This window comes from Aquarana catesbeiana, linkage group LG03 (genome assembly GCF_042186555.1).
Source record: "Aquarana catesbeiana isolate 2022-GZ linkage group LG03, ASM4218655v1, whole genome shotgun sequence".
Taxonomy (NCBI): domain Eukaryota; kingdom Metazoa; phylum Chordata; class Amphibia; order Anura; family Ranidae; genus Aquarana; species Aquarana catesbeiana.
The window spans coordinates 132,689,386-132,714,294 of record NC_133326.1 but is presented as its reverse complement, the minus strand read 5'-3'; the positions used below and the strand labels follow the sequence as shown (position 1 = coordinate 132,714,294).

Below are 24,909 nucleotides of genomic sequence, written 5' to 3'. Positions count from 1 at the left end.
CCACAGTCTGAAATGGGGAAAAGGGCCTCGTAGCGGATGTATTCCTTCTCGGCACGCAATGGACCAGGTCTGGTGAGCCATGAGCGGGGCACCCTAGACCCCACGGACAAGGCCCCTTCAGCATGAAGGCGCGCCCTCACCTATGTCCTTGTGTTTCTGGCCTTGGACCCCAAAAAGGGTTTTTTCCTTCCAATTTTGTGTTTGTCACCGGGCTGTTGGCAGTTTTCCTTGGGGCTGTGCAAGCCCTGTTTCTTCAGGGTGGTGTGCTTGTCCCGTTTCCAGTGGGTACAGAATGGAGTCCATCCCCACGGTGGTGGCGTCCCTTCATCATGGACTTTCGGGCTTTTGTTGACATCATGGATGCTTATTTACGCACTCCAATATGTGCCCAACACTTCCTCCATTTTACTGTAGGAAAATTAGCATTTTCAGCCCGCGGTGTTTAATTTTGGTCTCGCCTCCACCCCTTGCATACTCGCAAAGGTGTTGGACAGTTCTGGCGTGGTTACGTAAGCGGGGGATTGCAGTCCTGGGCTGCTTAGAAGATCTTCTGTGAGCAAAGTCCCCGGCTACCCTGAGGGGTGTCGTAGCTCACTATACAGACCTCAGTTTTCAGTTGGCTATACTACCTGAAGTCTGCTCTGGCTCCTTCCAGAAATTTGGTCTATCTGGGCCTGACTCTGGTTTCATCTCTGGCCAGAGTGTTTCTTCCTCTGGACAAACTCCAGAAGTTGCATGCTACATTTCAACTACTGTTGTCTTGCAGGTGGGCCTCCCTGCGGTCCTGCAGGTGGGTGTTAGGCCTGATGGCATCTACCTTTTTTGAGGCTGTTCCATTTGCGTAGTTTTATACAAGCTCCTTTCAAGTGAGATCCTGGCGTAAAGTGCCTGAGGTCTCTGGGCTATCAGATTCGGCTGAGCCAGAGAACTGGTTCCCTGGTCTGGTGCTTCTCTCTGGGATTTCGCCAGGGCACATCCTTTTCTCCCCTCGTATTGGACAGTGGTCACCACCAATGCCAGTCTATCCGGGTGGGGAGGTGTCCTGGGACTGGGTTCTGCTCAGGGGACTTTGGGGGTACGGATCCGGTCGGACGATGCCAAGGCGGTGGTTTATGTCAATCACCAGGGTGGAATGAAGAGTGTGTTGGCAGCTCTGACAGTAGCCAGCATCCCGCGGTGGGCAGAACACCTTGTTCCGGCCCTCTCCGCCATATGCATTCTAGTAGTGGAAAAATGGCAGGCGGTTGCCTCAGTTGGCTAGTGTTGATCCACGGGGTGGTCCCTTCACCAGGACGTGTTTCATCGGATTTGTCTCAGATAGGGCACTCCCGAGGTAGACCTGTTGGCGTCCCGGCTTAACGGAACGGTACTGAGGTTTCTGGAAAGGTCATGGGCTCCTCTGGTGGACACCGCAGATGCTCTGGTGGCACAGGGGGGCCGGTTTAGTCAGATCTACGCCTCTTATCCTCAAGATTCTGCTGCGGCTGTTGCTCAGGATCGAGCCCGAAGGGATTCGGGTCATTCTAGTGGGCCCGGATGGTCTTGTCGGGCTTGGTACGCGGACCTGGTGCGCTTGGTCGCTGTCGTCCCTTGGCGACTTCCTCTCAGGGAGGTTCTACTGTGCCAAGGGCCGATCTTCCATCCTGCTTCAGTCGCTGTTTTTTGAAGGCCTGGCTGTTATGAGCCAGGTGCTGAAGTTACGATGCTGCTGAAGGCTAGGAAGCCTTCCTCTGGAAAGATTGACCACCGGACATGGATAGCATACATATCCTGGTGTAAGGTTCTTGCCATTTACCCTCGTTCTTTCTCGGTGGCTCGGATTTCGACCTTCCTTCATGAGCAGAACTTGGCCTTGAGTACCATCAAGGGCCAGGTGTCGGCCTTGGCGGTTTTCTTTGGCGTCCCCTGGCTTGCACTCCCTGGTGTGTACTCTTAAGCAAGGGGTTCAACGTTTGCCTCCACCGGTGCAGTCGCTTCTACTGCCGTGGGATGTACTCTTGGTGCGTTCTACAGGAGCCTCCCTTTGAAAATATTCCGGAGGTTCTTCTGCTTGCTCTGTCCCAGAAGGTGGCTTTTTTGGTTGCTAGCATCTCTGCTCGCAGAGTGTCTGAACTGTAGGCGTTACCATTTCATACTCGTTACCTAGTGATCCACAAAGATGAAGTGGTTCTTCACCCTAGTCCGTGGTTCCCTCTGATTCCTTTTGATTAAGGACGTTGTATTGCCTTCCCTGTGTCCCAGGTCAAACTGTCCTAAGGGATTTACCTTGCATGCCCTGGATGTGTTTGGCCGATTCTGGTGCATTTGGCAGTCACAGGGCCTTTTTGGAGATCAGACTCACTGTTTGTGATCACGGACAGACCAAATAGGGGGCTGTCTGCTTCTTCTACAACCTTTTCTAGATGGCTTAGAGAGTTGATGACTCTATTGGTCTATTCTATCAGGGGGTGGGTTCCTCCTTTCCCTGGTACGGCGCATTCTACTTGGCTGTTTATTCTACTTGGCTGTTTATTCTACTTGGGCCTTCCGTCATCAGGCGTCAGCTGTGCTGGTTTGCAAGGCGGCCACTTGGTCGTCCGTGTACACTTTAACAAAATACAACGTGGCTGTGCTAGCATCTGAGGATGCTTCTTTTGGCCTCAAGGTGTTGCAGGCTGCTGTTTAGAGGGTCTATTCCCTCCTTGAATGATGTATTGTTCAGGTTGGGCTCCAATTTGTTTGTGTTGAGCTCCTGTTACCTGGTTGGCTCTTGTGTTAGCCTTGGGATTTTTCGTTGTCCCACCCCTCATGTTTGGCACTGCTTTGGGAAGTCCCTATGGTTCTGAATAACGGGTGCGACGTGTCTGTCAATGAACAAATGAGAAAATAGGATTTTTCACTTACCATAAAATTCATTTCTATGAGTTCATTGACTGACACAGCACCCACCCCTCTACGTAGTTTTTAATGCTTCTCACACCGCTTGTTACTAAACTGAAGGCCTACAGGGGTGTGTATATCACCTAAGACTGTCCATAGGCTTCGCCAAGTCTTTTTTCTGCCTAGTGTACTACTCCTGTAGGGGGCGATATAACCCTATGGTTCTGAATAATGGAGCGATGTGTAACTGTCAGTGAACTCAGAGAAACTGATTTTACGGTAAGTCAAATATCCTTTTTTTTTTTTTTTTTTTTTTTTGTCAGGACAGGGTTCGTTTACTAAAACAATAGAGTGCAAAATCTGGTGCAGCTCTGCATAGAAATCTGAACAAGCTGAAGTTAGAAACAAATTGGCTACCATGCACTCTTCAGTTTTAGTAAATCAACCCCTTTATGCCTCAACAGACAAAGAATGAAATCACAGGCCTGGATACCTGGTCCCTTTCCCCCAAAAAGTTCTTTACCACCATAAGGCATTGAATATGTGGTATACTACAGTAAAGTGCCTCGATATCTATGGCGACCAGGATGTCCTGAAAGTATGAGACAGATTCATAACCTGAAGATGTTGGTAGGCATCAACTAATCTACTAGCTAGTTCAGTTTGGGAGCAGAGTCTGGAAATGATTGGCGTATCTAAAGGATTATATATATTTTTGTGTGTCTTGGGTAATGCATAAAACAATGGAGTTCGGGTAAATTGAACCCCGATTGAATCGTATATCCTCTTATCTATTATGACACCTGTATAGACATCTAACCAATTCATAGAACACCTTATTAAATCCCTGGATCACTTCCTCAGAGAGAGGTATATTCCAGTCCCTATTTTTTTTTAAATATCAAGGCATATTATTCTTTATTTTTGGCTTACCATTCGAACCACATTTCCCCCTTTAATCAGATGCCTTAATAATTAGGTCTTTGTTACTCAAATCAGATGGGGCCTTCCATTGAAGTGGCTAGATCTCTTTTGTGGTCCATGTGAAAAATGCCCAAATATTGGGATTGGCTTGAAGAGAGAGGAATTTTTCTGATTTCTTTTTCACTTTAGGCATTTTGTCAGTTTTTTCTTCTGGAACCTGCTGTATAGGGAGAGGGTCTCCTCAGTCAGAACCCTCAATCTCTTAACAACTGTATAAGGTAAAGGAGAAGTTTAGCTCCTCAACAGCCAAGTGAGCACTGGAGGGGCAGATCAGAGAGCTGGTGACTGACAGACCCTGGCTCTCTGCTGACAGAATGCTGGGAACTAAGCGATCAGTGGACTTTGATCGCTCAGTTCTCAGTGCAGAGCTGTCAGAGGACAGATGCAGCATCCACCTGGGTGAGTATAATTTTTCTCTGCACCTCATACCTCTTTTTAAATACACCAAAACCTTTTATAGCGAAATCCATTGTTCTGAAATTTCAAGCTCCGATTTTTTTATCTTCTTAGTCTTTTCCAAATAAGTATTTGTACATCAGTTTGTGGGCCAATAGGCTCAGTTTTTTTATGCCGTGTACATACGAGCGGACTTTCGACGGACTGAACTCCGAAGGACTTTTTGACGGACTTTCGACAGAGTTCCGACGCAACGGACTTGCCACACACGATCACACCAAAGTCCGACTGATTCAAACGTGATGACGTACGACCAGACTAGAATAGGGAAGTTCATGGCCAGTAGCCAATAGCTGCCCTTGTGTCATTGTTCATCCGTTGGACTAGCATACAGACAAACTGATTTTTCGACTGGACTCGAGTCCGTTGGAAAGATTAGAAACATGTTCTATTTCTAAAGTCCATCTGGTTTTTTGACAGCAAAGGTCCGATGAAGCCCACACACGATCGAATTGTCCGGCAGATTTGTTCCGTAGGACCTTTGCTGTCAAAGTCCGGTCATGTGTACACGGCATTTGGATTCCAAAATGATCCATAGTAGTAGGGCAGAAACTGAAACCCAACTCTAGCACCTCAATTTCTGCTTTAGATAGCAGAAATTCTGTTATGTTTAGGGAAAGGAGCTACTTCCCCACTTAATGCTCAACTGGTCCTGGAGAGGCTGTTTGAGAAACACATTGACTTTATGAGGATCCAGCACCACAAGGACACACATTGTTAACCAAACAATATGCCAATTTAAGGCCTAGATTGTACTCAGTTTCTATTTTTAGGGTCATCTTAATCCATTTCAAATTTTAAAAGAAAGTTGATTTATGTAAAACATTCATACATTTTTAATATAAAGCATGGTTTCATCTATACCAGTTAAGTCTGATATTCATTTCCTGATTGGTATATGTAACTACAAAAGTGTCCCCCTTTTCTATTCAGTGAATTAAATAAACCTGATAGTGCTGCAAGACCTCCACACATACAATTTTTGAATGTCTGATTTTCTTTGTACGCATTAATTTGCTTTAAATACTTTCTGTACAGATGCCCCCTCCCTGCCCTGCTCTCCAACTTTGACTGGCTCTATGCCCTTATAGGGTCTCGTAGAGCCACTTTTGTGTGTGTACTTTCTGCTGGCAATGCAGAGGATTCCTCCTGCAGCTATCCCAGCCGCAAGCCTTCCCCCTAACAACCCCCTGCTTCACCTCCTCTCTCCATCAGATGAGTAAATGATTGGAGCCTGCGGTGTCCCTGCTTCTCTGCATTTGACAGGCACAGGGCGCACGCACCCACATCCAGAAGTTTGGGCAAGTGGCAGTGCAGGACCTAGAGGCAGTGGTGGAGAGCTTTAAAGACTGCAATGTTTCTGCACACACATGTGGAAAAAGAAAAACACTGAGCAGGCAACCAGTGAGGACTTGTCTTAAAGCAATTTTACAGTGCTGGTTCTTTATATTTAGTGCTACTTGTAAATGATTATATGACCTAATATAAGTTTAGAAACCTGTTTTATATTTAACTTTATTGTAGTCAATTCTGTTCTGTTTAAGACCTTTTCATATTAAATAAAGTGTTATTTTGTTTTAGCTTTTCCAGAAATGCTGCTTGGTACAACGAATATTGGATGCTTGGGATACGAATGACAAAATTCAGTGAGTATTGTATTTTTCTTTTTTTTAAAAACCTTGTTGTAATGAGTATTGATGATGTTTAACCACTTGCTTACTAGGCACTGGAAACCTGAATATTTGTGTTTACTCATACTAGACTTACAGGTCTGTCACTGATCTCTGTATATATTGATTACACCCTGCTGAAACTTTAGATGAATTTCTTGTCTTGAGAGTGTACTTTTCATTGCGTTTCAACAGGTTTACAACAGGGTAGGCAACAAAGCTGATATTGTATTTTTCTTTATAATACATCACGGGACACAGAGCAGCCATAGTAATTACTATGTGGGTTATACACCACCTATAGGTGAATGGACACTGGCACACCCAAAGACAGGAAGTCCCCCTCTATATAACCCCTCCCATACAGGATGTACCTCAGTTTTTTCGCCAGTGTCTTCAAGGTGATGGTGTGCTCTTGGAGCATACTTAGAGGTCTGGGCGGTTCTATTAGGAATCATGGACCACAATCGGATCCATTAAAAAAAAGCTGTCAGCCAAAAATGGATGGAATCCGAGCCTCATGGGAAAGGGGAGAAGACTCCTTGCGATTTTACCTGTAATGCAGCCTTTACGGCGCTGGACCTGCCTAATGGAAACCTATGCAGTGTTTGTTCTGACCAAGGTGCTTTCCTGCAGGGTGCTATAAAGGACCAGGGGAGTGGACCCCACATTAAGGGGGGCCCAGTCTCTGAAGGTCTTTTTATGACAAAGTTTGCCGTGATGGGTGAATATTGGACTCCTGTTATTTTCAGATTCCTGCAGCAGGAATGGTAAGTCTGCATTTGTTTGCAGTTTCTCTTTTTTTGAAAAAAAAAAAGAGTTCTGACTTTCTGTTCTCACGGTGACCATTGGGAGCAGTGTGCTGTTTAATCATGCTATGTACTCTTACTAATGTGGGCTGCTGTTTCTCCTCCAGCCACTAGAGGGCGCAAGCTCACTTAGTATGGCCTATTTTTTATATAGGCAGCAAGTGGAAGGGCGGCCATGCCATGTGGCAACAGGTTCAGTAGGCCTCTGGAGACATAGTAGCAGCCTAAGGATACTAACAAAGTGCGAGTAGTTACTATGGGAGAACTATGTGAAGATAAGTCATGATTGTATGCTGCATATTTACTGCTTATTCGGGGGGACTGTATAACTAAGTTAAAACACCCCTGGATGGGGTGTTGACTGCTCTAATAAGCAGGTGCAGCGTAGTATACATGCTTGCAATCTTGTTGCTTAAATGCATGTTTAAATATACACGTTTGGGAAAACGTGCGCATGGATGCATTTTTAAGGAGTTGTATCTCCAATATAGTGCATATGTGCTTGGCTTGATCCTGCAGGTCTAGTATGGGGCTAACTGCAGTTAAGCAGGTGCTTTCTTGCAAACTAGCTGAAATGCACGATTGCTAAAGATACATGATGCATGCTTGCATAAAGATGCATGGTTGCATAAAGATGCATGTTTAGACATGTTTGTATAGATATACATGATTTTACATGGTCGCATAGAAATGCTTGATCGCATAAAGTTACATGGGTGCATAAAGATACATGTTTATACATGTTTGCTTAAATATACATGGTTATACATGTTCACATAAGGATATATGCTCGCATAAAGAGGCTTGGTCGCATAAAGATACTTGACTGCGTAAGGATACATGGTTGCATAAAGATGCATGTTAATACATGTTTGCTTAAATATACATGGTTGGACATGATCGCGGAAGGATACATGGTTGCATAAAGATACTTGATCGCATAACGATGATCACATAAAAATACATGATTGCATAAGGATGCATAATCACATAAAGGTACATGGTTGCATAAAAATGCATGTTTATACATGTCTGCATAGATGCGTGTTGCGTAATGTTGCATAAACACATTTCATAAATGCCTGCTTGTGAGAACGCTGGTTTCCATGGACACATGTTGCATGTATGCGCGTGTACAGCGCACGTTTTCATATTTTGCCCAAATGCATATTTGTATGAGCACATGCTTCAATAAACGATTCTTCCATAGAGGCATATTGCTTAAACACGTGCTGGCATGTTTTCATTTGTACTGCAAACGTATGTTTACTTAAACTGTATACATATGTACTTGTTTTTCTGGGACTATTTTTTTACCGATGTGCTTATTTGCATAGGACTACATGCATATGGGCCTATTTGCCTGGGTGCTTGTTTGCCTGAGGGTACATGCGTATGAGCTTATTGACCCTGTACTACATACATAAATGCATGAATGGCAAGAACACTTGTATACCTGCATGTTTGCATACCTAAGGGGTTGCATAGAGGTAAACCAACATTGTTTTAGGCTTGCATCCTTGGAGGACTGTTTATTAGGTTGGATAATATAGTTGCTGCATTATTTACCTGTTATACCAGTTAAACGGTTCCAGAAAAGAGGCAGCCGGGGGAAGCAGGAGCACCGCTCTCAGGTTCAGGGATCTGGCGTTGTCCACATCCCCTGATGTACAGTGGTTTCGAGTGCATCTGAGCCACTGTGGTGTTTGGCATTGCAGTGTGTCCTGGCACATTCTTTTTTTCGTCAGACTGTGGCCACATCACCTTGTTCATGCCTGATCAAAGCCTAAGCAGGATCAAGCCTGGTTAGTATATAGATGGGGACTGCCCGGGGGGGATAGCTGATGCTGTAAGCTTTCCCCACTAGGGTGAGGGAGGCATCTGAGGCTGCTGGGTTTTGAGAGTATCTCAGGCCAGTAAAATTTAGGGCAGTCTCTGAGGTGGTTTGTTCCATCTTTAGCCGGCAGAAACCTGGTAGGTTAAGTGCACATCTTGGGACTGTCTGGGTCTGTCACAGTCGTCAGTCTTTGCCTTACATTTGCTCTTGGAGCAGAAGTTATGGGCTCATTATTGTGAAACAATTAAATGGTGGCAGTTCCAAAGTCAAATAGGGACATGAGGTCTATCTTAAGATCTCAAGCCGCTGAACATTCTTCTGTTTTCAGATAGGCTAGACTGTTCAGTGATGACCTCTCTGCAAGAGGTAAATTTCGGGGTCCATAATCATCTGTAAACCATCGTCATGTGGCGTTTTTTTTCGAGGCTCATCAAAGGCTTCTGTAATTACAGTGGAAAGCCGTTTTTTTTTGTGAATCTTCCCTTTGGGTTGCCCACAGCTCTGGAGGGCTCTCAAAGCATCTAGCCCCAGTGCTGGGCTTGCTGTAGACACTTCAATAATCTTTGCTCAAGGAGCAGTCAATTCCAGGGGTTCATTCGATATATTTATACAGGAGGAAGCTGTGTTGAGGTCAAAGCACGTACTCTACATACAGCCCTACTCCAGGTCTTGGTAGAGGTTCATTCTCTGTCTGGAACTTTTAGATCCAGGGCATTCCATTGCTGGAAGGCTCTGTTTCCGGGGTGTTACAGAGCAAAATATTGGTGCTTAATATTCTTCCTTTTCAGGAATTTGGAAAATAACCACTGATGCCAGACTCTCTAAGTTGACTGGGCTTGGTCTCCACAGGGGAGAATACTGTCCAATAAGCTTTGCCAGTATGCCTTGCTATGGAACTATGGATTATAGGACAAACCTGTTGTATGTCCAATCTAGAAATGCCTCAGCGGGCTTATATATATGTATATATCATCCACCAGGCCGACACCAGAGGTCATGTGACCCAGAGTGGTGTACCACATTCTGTCTGGAACAGTACAAAAGCTGTCTCTATCGCCAATACATATTCCAGGTATAGGCTAGTGGCTAGGGGAACTCTGCAGAGGAATCTTCTAGATCCCAAGTTCTGCAACAGTTTGGGGCATTTGTGTCCGGGACAAGAGTCCCACTGCCAATAAGGGTACATGTACCAGTAACACCTTATTTGAAAATTTTTTTCCCCATTTCGGATTCTGCCACATCCTTTGCGAAGAATCCGTAAGGTGGAACACTGATATTAGTGTTGGCCAAATTAGCCCAGGGGGGCTTGGTACACAGACATAGCGAGTCTTGCAGGGGTTGCTCCTTTGACACTCCCAGTCCAGCGGGACCTGATGGTCTTGAGTTCTGTATCTCAGCACTGTTGAGCCCCTGGAAGCCAGCTTCGGGGAACTTCAATTACAGGACTTGAAAATATATATTTTTTTGCCTGACGTGAAGCCAGGAAGTGGCACCCGCAGAAAAATGTGGGTGGGGAGATTTGTTTTTTCTCCAATCGGTAGAGAAAAGGAGTTTTGGCCTTAAGTACCGTTAAGGGTCCGAGTTCGTCCCTATCTATTTTTTTCCAGGGGTTGTTGTTCTCACTCCTAGTTTCATACCTCATACAGTATGTAACTTGGACAATCCCGCCTGTCAGGCCATTCTTGTGTCCTTGGGACTTGATTTGATCTTGACTGTCCTTGCAGAGGCCACTTTTTGAACCAATCGGGGGGATTCTGTTGGTCCTTTTATCTCAGAAGGTGGCTTCTTTGGTTGCTATCACTTTGCGAAGTGGAATGTCAGAGTTGGCGGCTCTTTCATGCAAGGAGCCATTCTTGGTCTCGCATCATAAGGTGATGTTGCGTCCAAACCTAATTTTTATTGCCTAAAATGGTTTCTAGTTTTTCACTTGAATCAGGACAGTGTCTTGCCTTTTTTATTTTTCTCCTAATCCACAGTCGGCAGGAGAAAGATCGCTATCTACTCTAGAGGTAGTTCAGATGCTCAGGGTCTATTTGAGTTATCGGCACAAGTCAGGAATCCTAATTTGTGCTGCCAGAAGAGCCCAGGAAGGGCGGCTGGCATCTAGGTCGAATATTTAGCAGTGGATCTGCCAGTTTATCAATGATGCCTATGGTTTAAAAAAAAAAAAAAAAACACATTCTTTTCTGGGGAGAGATTCTCTACCAGGTGTAGGAGTATCTTGGGCCATCCATCATCGGATGTCAGTGGCCCAGGTGTACAAGAACACTATTTGTTTTTTTGTTTATACATCTACAGGGTTTTTACCAGGTCGATGTCGGTCACGTAGAAGATACTGCCTTTGGCCTCAGCGTATTACAAAGATCAGAGTAGGTCCTTCTTTGGTGGCAGTTTCTATGATAGTGTCTCCCTCCCCTCAGGGGCATTGCTTTGGGACATCCCACATAGTAATTACTATGGCTGCCCTGTGTCCCGTGATGTACGATAAAGAAAATATTTTTAATACAGCTTACCTGTAAAATCCTTTTCTTGGAGTACATTACAGGACACAGAGTTCCCTCCCCTCTTGCTGGGATATGCATTGCTTTGCTACAAAACTGAGGTCCTTCCTCTATGGGAGGGGTTATATAGAGGGGGGCTTCCTGTCTTTGGGTGTGCCAATGTCCATTCACCTATAGGTGGTGTATAACCCACATAGTGATTACTATGGCTGCTCTGTGTCCTGTGATGTACTCCATGAAAAGGATTTTACAGGTAAGCTGTATTAAAAATCCAATTTTTTCTGCTTTGTTCTAATCTTTTACTGTACCCTTTTTGAAAGCTGGTTTGTAGCCATTCAGACAATGCTGTTTTATGCTAGTGGGCTATTGTTTTTTTCAGTAAAACTGTAGTCCCCGTGTTAATTCTTGACCTTTATATCAGCTTTTACTTTTGTGAGAGAATAGGCTCCTGCCAAGCTGCCTTGCAGGGTAACTGTATTAAAAGCTCTTGCCAGGGAAAGAGACTCAGGAATATATATGCCTTGATCTATACACAACATAACCTTTAAATATAATGCTGCTGTGGGTAAGAGATGGAAGCAGTTTGGTGTATACGCTCTTATTTACAGGGGCATCTGAACACTATGGCCACAGGCATGCAGCCCTGCGTGTAGTGTCAACAAAGGGAAGTGCAAGTGCTTGTTCTGCTGTTCTGGATAGCTTTAGTTAAAGAGGAGCTCCAGTAGTTTTTGTGTTTTAAAAGTCAGCTACAAAAACTGTAGCTGCTGACTTTTAAAAACACACTTACCTGTTCCAGGATCCAGTAATGTGCTCACCCGAGCTGTCCCTTACCACGGGCTGCTCTCCCTAGCGCCGCATTTTCAACTGTGGACACCCGGCTGTGGCGGCTTGCGGCTTCACAGCTGGGTGCCCATTGCGCATGCGCAAGTTGCGTTGTGCCTCCTGAATGGTCCAGCTGTCTGAGACCTGCGATGTGTCCTAGATGACTGCAGGGAGGAGGGGAAGAGAACTATCAAAACTAGGTACACGCCGCCCCCCCCCCCCCCCCCCCCCCCAAAAAAAAAGACATGCTAGACGTGGCAGGGGATGAGTACTTGAAGCAGAACTTCCCCTTTCGGGTGGAGCTTCACTTTAATTTTGGCAAACAAAGTTAGTAAGACGTTTCTGTTAGATCATTTTTTTTCCCAGTTTCTCTAAAGCTGGTCATACACTGTTCTTTTTTGCATCCTGCCACTGTCAGAATAATGTGTACATTGAACCTCGCGCTATGAATAAGTGATGAAAAAATATTTAAGTGAAAAAAAAAATAATAATCAAATGGAAAAAAAACCCTTTTGTATATAAAAGCTGCTTCCCTCAGTGTAGGCAAGGTTAACTTAACCACTTCAATACAGGGCACTTATACACCTTCCTGCCCAGACCAATTTTCAGCTTTCAGTGCTGTCGCAGTTTGAATGACAATTGCGCAGTCATGCTACACTGTACCCAAACTATATTTTTATCATTTTGTTCCCACAAATAGAGCTTTCTTTTGGTGGTATTTGATCACCTCTGCGGTTTTTATTTTTTGCTAAACAAATAAAAAAAGACCGAAAATAAACGTTTTGCTTTTGTTTCTGTTAAAAAAAATTTTGTAAATAAGTAAGTTTTCTCTTTCACTGATGGGCACGGATAAGGCGGCACTGACAGGCACTGATAAGGCGGCACCGATGAGGTGGCACCAATGAGCGGGCACTGGTAGGCGGCACTGTTGGGTGGCACTGATATGCAGCACTGATGGACATTGATGGGTGGCACTGATGGGCACTCATGGGTGGCACGGGTGGGCAATGGGCACTGCTGGGTTCTTATGGGCGGCACTGCTGGGCACTGATAGGCGGCACTGCTGGGCACTGATAGGCGGCACTGCTGGGCACTGATAGGCGGCACTGATATGAGGCACTGGCAGTGGTAAGCATTGTGAGTGGGCAATGACAGCTGCCTGGGCATTGATTAGCAGCTGCCTGGGCATTGATTAGCAGCTGCCTGGGCACTGATTAGCAGCTGCCTGGGCACAGATGAGTATTTCCTTGGGTTTCCCTGGTGGTCCTGGGCGGCTTCCCTGGTGGTCCTGGGCGGCTTCCCTGGTGGTCCTGGGCGGCTTCCCTGGTGGTCCTGGGCGGCTTCCCTGGTGGTCCTGGGTGTGATCCAAGGGGGGGCTGTGCTGATAAACAATCAGCACAGACCCCCCTTGTCAGGAGAGCAACCGATCGGCTCTCCTCTACTCGCGTCTGTCAGACGCGAGTGAGAAAAAGCCGATCACCGGCTCTTCCTATTGACATCGTGATCAGCCGTGATTGGACACAGCTGATCACAGGGTAAAGAGTCTCCGTCAGAGACTCTTTACCTAGATCGGTGTTGCGGGTTGTCAGAATGACACCCCGCAACAACGATCGCCGCGATGCGCGCCCCTGGGGGCGCGCAGCGGCTCAATATCCTGAGGACGTCATATGATGCCCAGTCAGGTTATTGAAACCACTTTGCTGCCGTCATTATGCTATATGGTGGGCGGCAAGTGGTTAAATGATCAGTGACAGTGGTAGGGGGCACTAGTGAGTGAATTTGTTCAACTATCAATCAATTAATATTCAACATTGACACCACATCATGTTATATAGGTGTCAATGTTGAATATTAATTGATGAACAAATGAACTCGCTAGCGCCCCCTACCACTGTCGCTGTCAGAATAAACTGATCAGCCGCTCCGGCTGCTGATTGAGGAAAGTTTTCCATCATGTCTCTTTGACAGACTTCTGTCGAGCAGAAGATTGCCACACACTAATTGGAATTCAGCTGGACTCTGCTGAACCAGCCACATTTTGATTTCTCGTTATAAATACTTTTGCAAGTTCTTCAGTTCTGGTTCTGTCAACCCCTCAATGTATTTAAAGAATGTTTTTTTTTTTTTTCGTTTTTTGTTTTTGCTTTGTTTCTTGGGACATCTTGTGTATTTTGCTGTGTTGGAATACATAGATGTAGAGTAATTGGCATTTACGGTGCCTACTTGTGTTGTGTGCATGTTCTGTCTCTAATTTTTTCACGTATGGATTTCAAATTGAAGATTACTTTATCAGGGGGAATGCATGGCCACTACGTAATAGTATAGTACAGGCTACAAGTAACCATCATGTTATCCCCTCTGCTTCAGGGCAGTGCAAAAAGGGGAAAGAAGGGTGCTGTTGGAACAATGAGCAATGGCATTGAGCTTTGAGTCTTAAGCCCCATACACACTATTAGAATTTCTGCAGATTTTTATCTTCAGATTTATCATAACCATATAATATGAGGTCAAACCTTAAGAGTTTCAATTTGTATGCAGGCAGGCATGCCCTTGCACTATATGGTTTTGGTAAATCTGAAGACAAAAATCTGCAGAAAATCTAATAGTGTGTATGGGGTCTATGGCTGGCCACACATGGTCTTATTCCAAAAGAATTTTCTTTTGAAAATCTGAAATTTTGTGCATTTTGTAATTTGATGGTGCCACCGTTTATTTAGACATTCAGCCAACCAAGCCTTCAATTTCACCTCATGTTGCTACAGAAAAAAGTTTTCGTGGCTGGGAATCTTTTCTTTCTGGTGTTCTGTCAAAGTGCCCCCTATCGAATAGTGCCCGGCATGTACTGCGCATGCGCCGTACGGAACAGCACAACAGCTGATTTGCCAATCAGCTGGGCTGACGTAACCAGGGCGCATGTGCACATCATAGGAGGTGTCTCTCGATGGGAGATACCATTTCACAGGCACAATTTAAACCTATACAAACAGCTGGGGAGAACCTAGTTCTCAGATCGCTGAGTGCATCGCTGCTGCTGGAGGACGGCTAGTGGCTGTGTTGAAGAGCTGGTTTTGCCTGTGTTGCAACCCGCCCTTTCACACAGGCAAAACTGGGCCATTCAACACAGCAAACCCGCCCTGCAACACAGACAAAACCGGACTATCAGCACACTGTAAAGCCGCCCCCGCAACAGCGAGGCACAATGTGAGAACTGCAGTCTCCCCCCGCTGTTTGGATAGGTTTCAATTGTGGCCGTGAAATGGTATGTCCCATCGAGACATACTTCCTACAATGTGCGCTTGCACCCTGGTCACGTCACTCCAGCTGATCGGCAAATCAGCTGAAGTGTAGCTCCGTCCTGAGCATGCGTGGGCACTATTCGATGGGGGGCACTTCTCGACAGAACACCGGGAATTTTGTTTTCTTGCACATGCGCATTTCTTTTTCGATTACATTTCTCGCACGATTCTCCCATCATTGATTAGAAAATCGTTCGTTTTTCAAAAAATTTCCAACATGCCCGATTACTCAAATATGATGGCTGCTCGATAATCGGCTGTTGCTGCAGCCCACTAATGGTGTGAAATTCAAACGAAAATTCTTAGATAAGGTTTTCGAAAGAAAATTCTTTTGAAATTCGACCCATGTATGGCCCGCCTTAGAGAAGCCAGATCAACACTGAAATCAGAAATGGGGCTGCTGGTATGTAGAAGTGATCTGGTAGCTTTACAGCTACCTGAATCACTTCTATGTAACAGAAGAATTCTAGTAGATTCATTTTAAAGGGGGCCTGTTTTAATCCATTAATAATCTTTTATGGCTGACTTGAGTAAAGCTTTGACTAATTTATTACTCTTTTATTATTATTTTATCTTCAAATTCTTCATAGTCAGAGCTATTAGAGTATACCTCAAAGCCAGTGCTCAAATCAGAAGTAGAGATTCCTTGTTTTTCCTGCCCTAGGGACCTCGCAAGGGACACCCTACTTTCAAGTCCATCATTGCACAATTGATGAGGAATCTGATAGCAAGAGCTTACATTCTGAAAGAAAAATCTCCTGTGTTTTTTATGTTCCCTTTCCACCAGTTCAGCAGGAAATTCCTAAGTAGCCCAGTTGTGCAAGACTGCCACCTGGTCTTCTGTTCATATTTTTTCAAAGTTTTACCAGGTTAATATCATTACTTTGGTTGCTAGGTTCTTGCCACGCCACTCTGATGGGTCTTCTGACCTTTGTTGTTTGGGCCTGTTGGCATAAATATGGTTGCTTCATTGTTGCCCTTATTTATTGCTTAGGGACATCCCAAGGTGTATGAATACATGCCTGTATCCTGTACTGTACAATTATCATGCAAGGAATTTTGACTTACTTGGAAAGGTAGAGCACCTGCCCTTCTATTCCTTGGTTTATTCTACATGCCTGTTACCCTTGATGTGTGAATACTTTGCCTTTGTCCGGTACTGCATGATTACAATAATGTGCTGTGTCCTGTGTTGTACTCCAAGATATTGAATTTTCTATTAAAGTGGTTGTAAACTCTGTACAACCAATTTTACCTACAGGTAAGCCTATATTAAGGCTTACCTGTAAGTGCTGGAACTATCTCCTAAATCTGCATGATGCATAGTAGCCCATTATGCTTTACCTTTGCAGGGAAATAAAGAGGAATAAAACCCATCTGGTTTTTCTTTAGATCCACCCTCCTTCTGATCAGGAGCCATGTGTGCAATTATTTTAAGCCTCTCCTGAACTCATCACAGTAGCCACATACATATATTTCATATAATCTCTGGCTCCGTCATTGTTGAAGTTATGGGGTTAAATGATTACTGCTATGGCTTACAACTACCAGACATGGTGCTAATCATTAAATGCTCCCCTACTCAGACCTACCTATTATCAGACAGGCAACATGCTGCTTTTTGCATGCTTCTGGTAAGTGAGACCATAGCAATCAAGAAATGAAGATCACACCCTTATACAAGTGCTTATACAATGTGTACATAAAGATTTCTAGATTCTGGGAAACTAGAATGTTAATGTAGATCTATAGGTTCTGGAAAACTAGAATGCTAACTTGTATATGTATATATGTATTTTCTTGCAGGGCTGCAGGAGGCATGAGAAGAGGGAATATGGGTCACTTAACACGCATTGCCAATGCAGTTGTACAGAATATGGAGAAGGGTCCTATGCAAGCACAGATCAGTGACATTATTACAGGTAATATCAGCGTGTAAAGAACGTTCTGTTAATCTCAGTTATTTGCTTAAAGCGGAGTTCCACACAAAAATGGAACTTCCGCTTTTCGGAACCCTCCCCCCCTCCGGTGTCACATTTGGCACCTTTCAGGGGGGAGGGGGGTGCAGATACCTGTCTAAGACAGGTATTTGCACCCACTTCCGGCATAGACTCCCATGGGAGTCTATGCCTCTTCCCGTCCCGACCGCGCTGTCTGCTGGGAACACACAGCTCCCAGGAGAGAGCGGGGACCACTAGGGACGCGCAGCGCTACTCGCGCATGCGCAGTAGGGAACCGGGAAGTGAAGCTGCAACACTTCACTTCCTGATTCCCTCACCTAGGATGGCGGCAGCTGCTGAGAACCGAGCGGGTTCTCGGCGTCCCCTGCCGACATCGCTGGACCCTGGGACAGGTAGGTGGCCATGTATTAAAAGTCAGCAGCTGCAGTATTTGTAGCTGCTGGCTTTTAATATTTTTTTTTTTTGGCGGTGTGGGTGAACCCCCGCTTTAATATAAAGCTGAGGGTAAGTAGTCTTAACCCTCAATAGAGCTTCTTCTTAGATCTGAAATTAAAGATTTTGTATAGCTTCTCGCTGTGGAACAAAGCAAACTGTCCTTTAAAAAGGTTATTGTTAAATTTTGTAGAGTTGCCTGAAGATTGCAAAGGAAGATGGGAGACGTTTGTTGAGGAAACCCTGACTGAAACTAACCGCAGGAATACTGTAGATTTGGTAAGTGACAAAATGTGATTTTGCCCATAAAAATCAAAGGACAATGGGGAAATGCAGGGATGTGCCTAAAGGGCCGAACACACTGACTGAATGTCGGCTCGTTTCTTTTGAACTGGCTGATATTCGGCCCGTGTGTATGGCAGCCAGTGTAACAGAAGCTGGCTGTTTGGCTGGCTTCTTTTGAAGGGGCATGACCGAAACATGTCTGCTGATCAGCACCTGATGTGTTGTCACAGAGGGGCCATCCCTCAATAGCTCAGTGGGGAAGATTACTGTAGTAACATCGTATAGTTAGTACAGCGGCTCCTCCTGAGCTCTACTAGTATGTACTAGGCTTTAGGCATACGGATTACTCTCCAGGTGCAACTGTAAATTTCTGTGAGTAACAGAGGGCAGGAAATGTGCAGACATCTCTGGTGCCAAGAGGGAATTGGAGCAGTTGAACGTTCCTAACTTCCACAATTACTTATAGTCCACCTGAAGACGCAACCCTTTTTTAGTTTTAGATGGGTAATTAGAATAACTGTCATGTTTTTATTGCTGTTTTATGTGCCTGTGAGGGAGATTCACCCTATGTTTGTCCTGGCGACCGTTATCACTGAATGAAGATCCCAACTTTTGAGTGGTCACCAGAACAGGAATAGAAAATATCTTACAAGGAGAGCACTAGTTTAGTGACCCTGTTGACTACCAGCGATTTCCCTCATTTTGGAGGGATTACCTCCCTTCCTGTTCCTCAATGGTAAACAGATTGTGGAAAAAAATGATAGGGGTTATATCCCTCTCTTACTCCAAAATAAAAGAATGCCTTCATTTCTACTTTAACCCTTGGTTTGTAGTCCTTAACTACTTGTCGCTCGCCCACCGTAAAATGACGACCGGGCGGTGCGGCTCTCGTTCTGGGTGGATGTGATATGACAGCTTCCCAGAATGGCCGCGCTTGCAGGCGAGCACAGCGTCCTAGCACGTGGCCACTGCTTTTTAACCATGTGATCGGCTGTGTCCAATCACAGCCGGTCACATGTAAGCACGGAGATGCCGGTAATCAGCACTCCTCGTCTCACACTGACAAAGTGTGAGGAGAGGTGAACTGATCAGCGGCATCTCCTCGCAGAGGACATCTAGGTATGTAATCAGGTCACTGATCATCAGTGCCCTTATTACAATCAAGCCCCCACAGTGCCAGCAATCTGTGCCCACCAGTGCCAGCCATCAGTGGCCATTAGTGATGCAAGTCAGTGCTGGCTATCAATGCCTATCCGTGCCGCCCATCAGTGCTGCCTATGCGTGCCACCTATCAGTGCCCATAAGTGCTGCATATTCGTGCCACCTCATCCCTGCCCATCAGTAAAGGAGAAAAATTACTTATTTACAAAATTTACTGACAAACTAGGAAAACCATTAAATTTTTGGGGAAAATAAATAAATAAAAAACCCAGAATTGATTAAATACCACAAAAGAAAGTTCTATTTGTGTGAAGAAAATTTATAAAAATTTCACACGGTTACAGTGTAGCATGACCGTGCAATTGTCATTCAAAGTGCAACAGCGATGAAAGCTGAAAAATGGCCTGGGCAAGAAGGGGGTGAAAGTGCCCTGTATTGAGGTGCTTAAAGGAACCCTGTATGCATGTGATTGTAAATTAAAAAAAAAAAAAAAGAGCGATAGATCGGGTGCCTATAATCTTATGGCTGTTGGTACCTTAAAGAGTAACTCTGCTTTCGTGGGGGGGGGGGGATAATAATATGACACATACAGTTGCAGCACAAGGCATATTGTAATTGAATGTTATTAAAAATGACGCTTCTTTTTCAATCTGAAGTGCTGTAGTTGTCTGTAAAATGCGGCGACCTGGAGGCGTTCTTTACACAGATGGTATACCGAAATACCTACCCAAACTCCCCAGAAATGTAATTTCCTGCTTGTGTGATTGGCTTACTGATTTTCCCAGAAGTCTGCAACAAAAATGTTATTGCAGACCTTGCCACTTTCCTCATTGGAGCCCTTCAGGAAAAGCAGCTGATTGATGATCATAAAATCATTCCCTTATGGATATGCTGATGATCATAAAATCATTCCCTTATGGATATACTTTGCGCATACACAGACAAACTGCAATTTTTCCAGAGTACCACAATGGAGGAATCTACAGGTTTTTTTTTTTTTGATTATTTGATGTATTTTTTATTTATTAAGATTTCTGTGGTTGTATATCTCTGCTTCAATAGAAACATCTGAAATATCAATTTCTTCTTACCAATTATTTTCTGAAATCTAGGTCTTGATATATAGACTGTGCACTTGGTTGTCTTTCCTAGTTGATACTTTGTTTTTCTACCATTTTATTCAAATGTCTTCTATTCAGTGTGTCAGGCTCGGTTCACACAGGGGCAACACGATTTCAGCGCGACTTTGTACGGCGACTTCAACGCGGCTTCAACGCGACTTCAGCGCGACTTCAGCGCGACTTTAGCAAATTACAACGCGACTTCAAGTCGCCTCCAGGACAGGCGACTTCGGCTGTGGCCAATCACAGGACAATCATCTCTCTGGGAGGGAGGGGTTTGCCTGGGCAAACAAAATTTTTTGCCTGCAAAGTCGCTTGACTTTAGAGAGAGATCCGACTTGGAGGCGACTTCCATTGATTTCTATGGTACAGGTCGCCTACCAAGTCGGATCCAAGTAGTACAGGGAGTACGCTCTGAAGTCGGAGCGACTTCAGTAGTGTCTATTAAGACGCTCCCATTCACTGTCATGTGAATCTCTTTCTGGGGCGACTTGGGGCGACTTGAGGGGCGACAAGTCGGATCCCAAGTCGTCCCAGTGTGAACCGAGCCTCAGTTGTATCGAAACTGTTCTCAGATAATGCTGTTTTATCTCATGTTGCCATACTTTGTATGCTTTTAGGTGAATACTCACCACCTGCGTTCCTCAAGCGAAGATGAAGATATTGACAGTGCTTTTCCCAATGAATTGTCTGTGCAGCAAGTGAGTCGTTTTGTTTGTTTTTTTTTTTTTAAATCAGAATAAAGTTTTATTAACTTTTTAACAATACAAAAACAATGCACATTCCGGAGTGTTACATCATTTAATATGTCCACAGAATACAAAGTATAGTAATTTTCTTTTACAAAGCCAAAGCAGGTATATAGACCAGGTCAAACCCGACAGGTTACTAATTATTACATCTCACAGTCAATACATCCGTAAATACTTTTTAAGAAGATGTTTCAAACCTTTCCCTTTCCCAATACTCTAAATTTAAAACATTCCAAAGGCGGGGGGCATGTTGAGCGATTTTGTTCCCACATTAAGCTAATGGCCTATCCAGGATTAGATCCAGTGGAGCCAAGCCTAGGGTATCTAGCCAGTATCCCCAAATCTTGTTAAACCAGGTCGGGCTGCCTCTGTGCTGCTATGTCAAGGGCTCATATCTCAAAGGTATTCCCATGTTGGCTAACCACATCTCTAGAGTTGAAGATCAGCTTTTGTGCTTGGAACAGTGCTCTAGACACTGTCTCTCTGACATATGCATCTGTTATAACCTTATCCAGTATACCTAATAAGCATGGTTCCTTGAAAAGTACTGCTAATGGTGTTTACTATGCCGGACCAAAATAGATGCAATTTTGGGCATTGCCAAAGGAGATTTACCAGGTCCCAATAGGCCCTGTTGCATCTTGTACACAGTGGGGCAGAAAGAAGCCCAAGGGTAAACAATTTGAGTGGGCTATGATGAACCCACAGTAATCTATATAGTTGGGACAGTCTTTGGGTTACATTTAAAGAACAGCTGCGAAACAGACTTCAGGGCCTCTGACCATGGATCCCCATCTATGTCACCTTCATCCTCCGCCCAGTTTTCCATACCCATGAAAGTTCTTTAGGTACTTCAGGAGCAGCATCGCATATAGCACCTAGAGATGAACCCTGTAGTGACCGTGGATTGATGCATTATGTTAAAAAGAGGAGTAGGGGATAGCACCGTCTGCTCTAACAATGCTTGCGCTGTAATGGGGTGATGCAATTGAAAGTAGGGGAAGTACATGTTTTTTGACAATCCATATCTGGCTTGCATCTGGGCAAAACGGGAGCAACCTGCCATTACTTAAAATGTGACGAAGGTGAGTAACACCATATGCTCATCACCAGGCTGCACGCTGCAGCTTAGCCAGTTCCGGGTAAGTATTGTTATTTCAGGTGGGGCTTTAGTTAGTAAATCCTAACAATCTTTGCAATTGATTTTATTTGGCTCTGATCTTATGCATTAGCCTATAAGTGGGGTACCTTTTGTTAGACTTTTTAAGAAGAGCTGAGCCTCGAGGGTTTCCGGGAGAGTCTGGGCTTCTACACAGTGCAACGCCACAGCTAATGTGAAATCGGTAGACTCTTTCCTCTTAGCGTGAGAGCCATTCATACAGTTCAAGCAGCTGCTGCAGCTGGGCTGCCAGGTAATACTGCCAGGGGTTTGGGAAAGCTAAGCCCCCATTATCCTTGGGCCTCTGGAGTTGCTCCAGTCTGACTCCAGCAGGACGCAACTTCCATAATAACGAGCAAAATATGGAATTTGCCACTCAAAATATTTTAAACAGTATAAGTACATGCTGTGCATCATATTGGTTTTTAATATATGATTGTCATTCTCCCGAATCATACCTATGTGCATTTGGGCATTTAATTTGTGTGTTAAGTGTACTAGTGGCTAATCTTTGGGTCGTTCCTGTTTTGTCTCTGTGTTACACATTAACATCCATTTTATTCAAAGCACATTCACAGCACTGAATTTTAACACAGCCAACAGAAGCTTTTGAGCATTAATGACTTATTTTTTATTTTTTTATTTATTTTTTGTGCTTTGTTGAATTCAGGCTTTCTCTGACTACCAAGTTCAACAGATGACTTCTAATTTTGTGGATCAATTTGGTTTTAACGATGAAGAATTTGCTGAACAGGAAGATAACATCAAGTAATAAACCTTTTCACCTTTGTGTGTTTTTATGATGGTATCTTCTGACGAGATTTGTTTTGAGAAGCAAATCTATTTTTCTGGCCAAATGTTGCGCTATATTGACAACCATGTTGTTGAACATGGCCATGATTTCAAGTAGTGCTGCTATTGAAAAATGTTAACGTAGTTGGCTGGTCATCACTTTGTCTATTTGTAAAGAAAATACATTTACTGTCGGGTTGCATGAGAGTCATACCCAGCATGGAATGAGACTTTACTTACTACTACTAGGTTACATAAAGCTGTTATGTTGTAGACCACTGTGGTGCTAAAAGATGCTATTTAGAGACTGATTTCAAGTTACAAAGGGCTAATAGTGACTATTTTTGGAGATTTTTGTATCCTAATCTTACAGAGCACAAGTTGAATATTCATAGACCCTAGGTTATAGACTGGTATCTTTAGGTTACTGGACAGTGGCAAGCTTTTGAGGACATGCCGCCTGGACTCTGTGGGTACCGCAAATGGGAATACTCTGCTCAGAGGCAGAAACCATGCAAAAGGGAGCCACAGGAAAAGCTCTGGTGAATATCTGCTTTGCTGAAGGCCCCCACAACACATAGTCATAGTGACAAGGCTTCTCTTGCACTGGAGCAGCATCCGATTTTAACACTGGTCACTGCACCTGATTCTAGCTCTGTCTGGTCATGCAGCAAGTGGCCTACCTGACTGAGGTAGACTTTTATGCAGCTATGTCACATATCATCGGACAACTAACCGCTTTAATACAGCTAGTCTCCTTTTCCAACCGCATAGTCTCTACCTGAGGCTGATCTTGATATGTCTGTCCCAAAAGTGGCAGACATAAAAGGAAATGAAGAGCACTCAGAAGCTGGGTTAGAGGAGGCTGCAGACTATTTCTCACCTCCTGATGTTACAGCTTCACGTAATATGCTTGCCAGTGCTATGCACAAAAGTCTCAGCTTTGCAACTTGGCCCACCAAGTCTTTCCCAAAGCCCTCTTCCAAATGAATAGGCACCCTCAATCCTAAGAGTAGGGGGGCATCTGTTAAAGTTTGCCTAGCTTTTGGGCCACGGCTGTCTGAGACCTGTGGGTTTAGTCGTTGGTTTCAAAGGGGTAACAAATAGAGTTAAAGACTCTACATCCTCACTGCTTTCTAATCTCAAATCTGCTAAAATCTCCCCAAGGACAGCTGGATCTGCAGATTACCCTGAAGTAGTTCTTCCAGTTTCTCTAGAGGACAGGTTCAAAGACTTCTGTTCAAACCTGTTCCCAAGGTTGTAGGTTATATTTTTTTTTTTTTTACTGGCGAGTACCGATACTTTTGGTCAAGTACTCGCTGATACGGAGTACCGATACCTTTGCAGTGGGATTTGAGCCCATACAAAATTAATAGGCTCAAATCGCACAGCAAAGATTTGCATGCAATTTAAACGGGAATGCGCTGTGATTCCTGTCTGAATCGCATGCAATTTTCCCACACCGCTCCTGTGTGAACCCAGGCTGAAGTCACTATGACAAGCCTGGGTTTACACAGAAGCAGTGGGGTAAACCACATGCGATTCGGACAGGAATTGCACAGTTTTGGTTTTGGGTATCGCAGCATTTGCACAAGTACTCGTGCAAATGCTTAGTATCGGCATTGGTGCAACCCTACTGTTCACTGTAACAAAACTCAGAGGGGGTATTCCTCTTATCCTGAACCTAAAATTGCTATGAAAATACCTTCAAATTACAAAATTTTGCATAGAATCCACAAGATCAGTTGCCTTCCTGACACAAGGGGAATACTCGGCATTTATAGACACTCAAGATGCCTCACTGTCCCTTGTCAAAACCTTTTTATTCAAGGTGTACCATGGTTTTCCCCCCCCCCCCCCTTCCCCCATCAGCACCCTGTGCTCCCTTGGAACCTCAGTATATTTTTCTCTTCCCTGTAAAAACCACCCTTTTAACTCATCAGGGAAATTCTCTTGGATTATCTCTCCTGCAAAGTAGCTTTCTTAATTTTTGGCATGTCTGTTAGATGTGT

General features: G+C 44.4%; 1 protein-coding gene across 5 annotated transcripts in view; it reads left to right on the top strand.

Annotated features, from left to right (window-relative positions):
- Positions 1-24,909, top strand: part of PPP6R2 (protein phosphatase 6 regulatory subunit 2) — a 186,799-nt gene that overhangs the window by 98,635 nt on the left and 63,255 nt on the right. For all 5 annotated transcript variants that reach the window (XM_073619278.1, XM_073619280.1, XM_073619279.1 and 2 more), the window contains 5 exons: positions 5,881-5,945; positions 17,041-17,156; positions 17,821-17,906; positions 20,815-20,895; positions 22,776-22,873. In XM_073619278.1, coding sequence (XP_073475379.1) covers positions 5,881-5,945; positions 17,041-17,156; positions 17,821-17,906; positions 20,815-20,895; positions 22,776-22,873 — 446 coding nt within the window. The remainder of the gene's footprint in view (positions 1-5,880; positions 5,946-17,040; positions 17,157-17,820; positions 17,907-20,814; positions 20,896-22,775; positions 22,874-24,909) is intronic.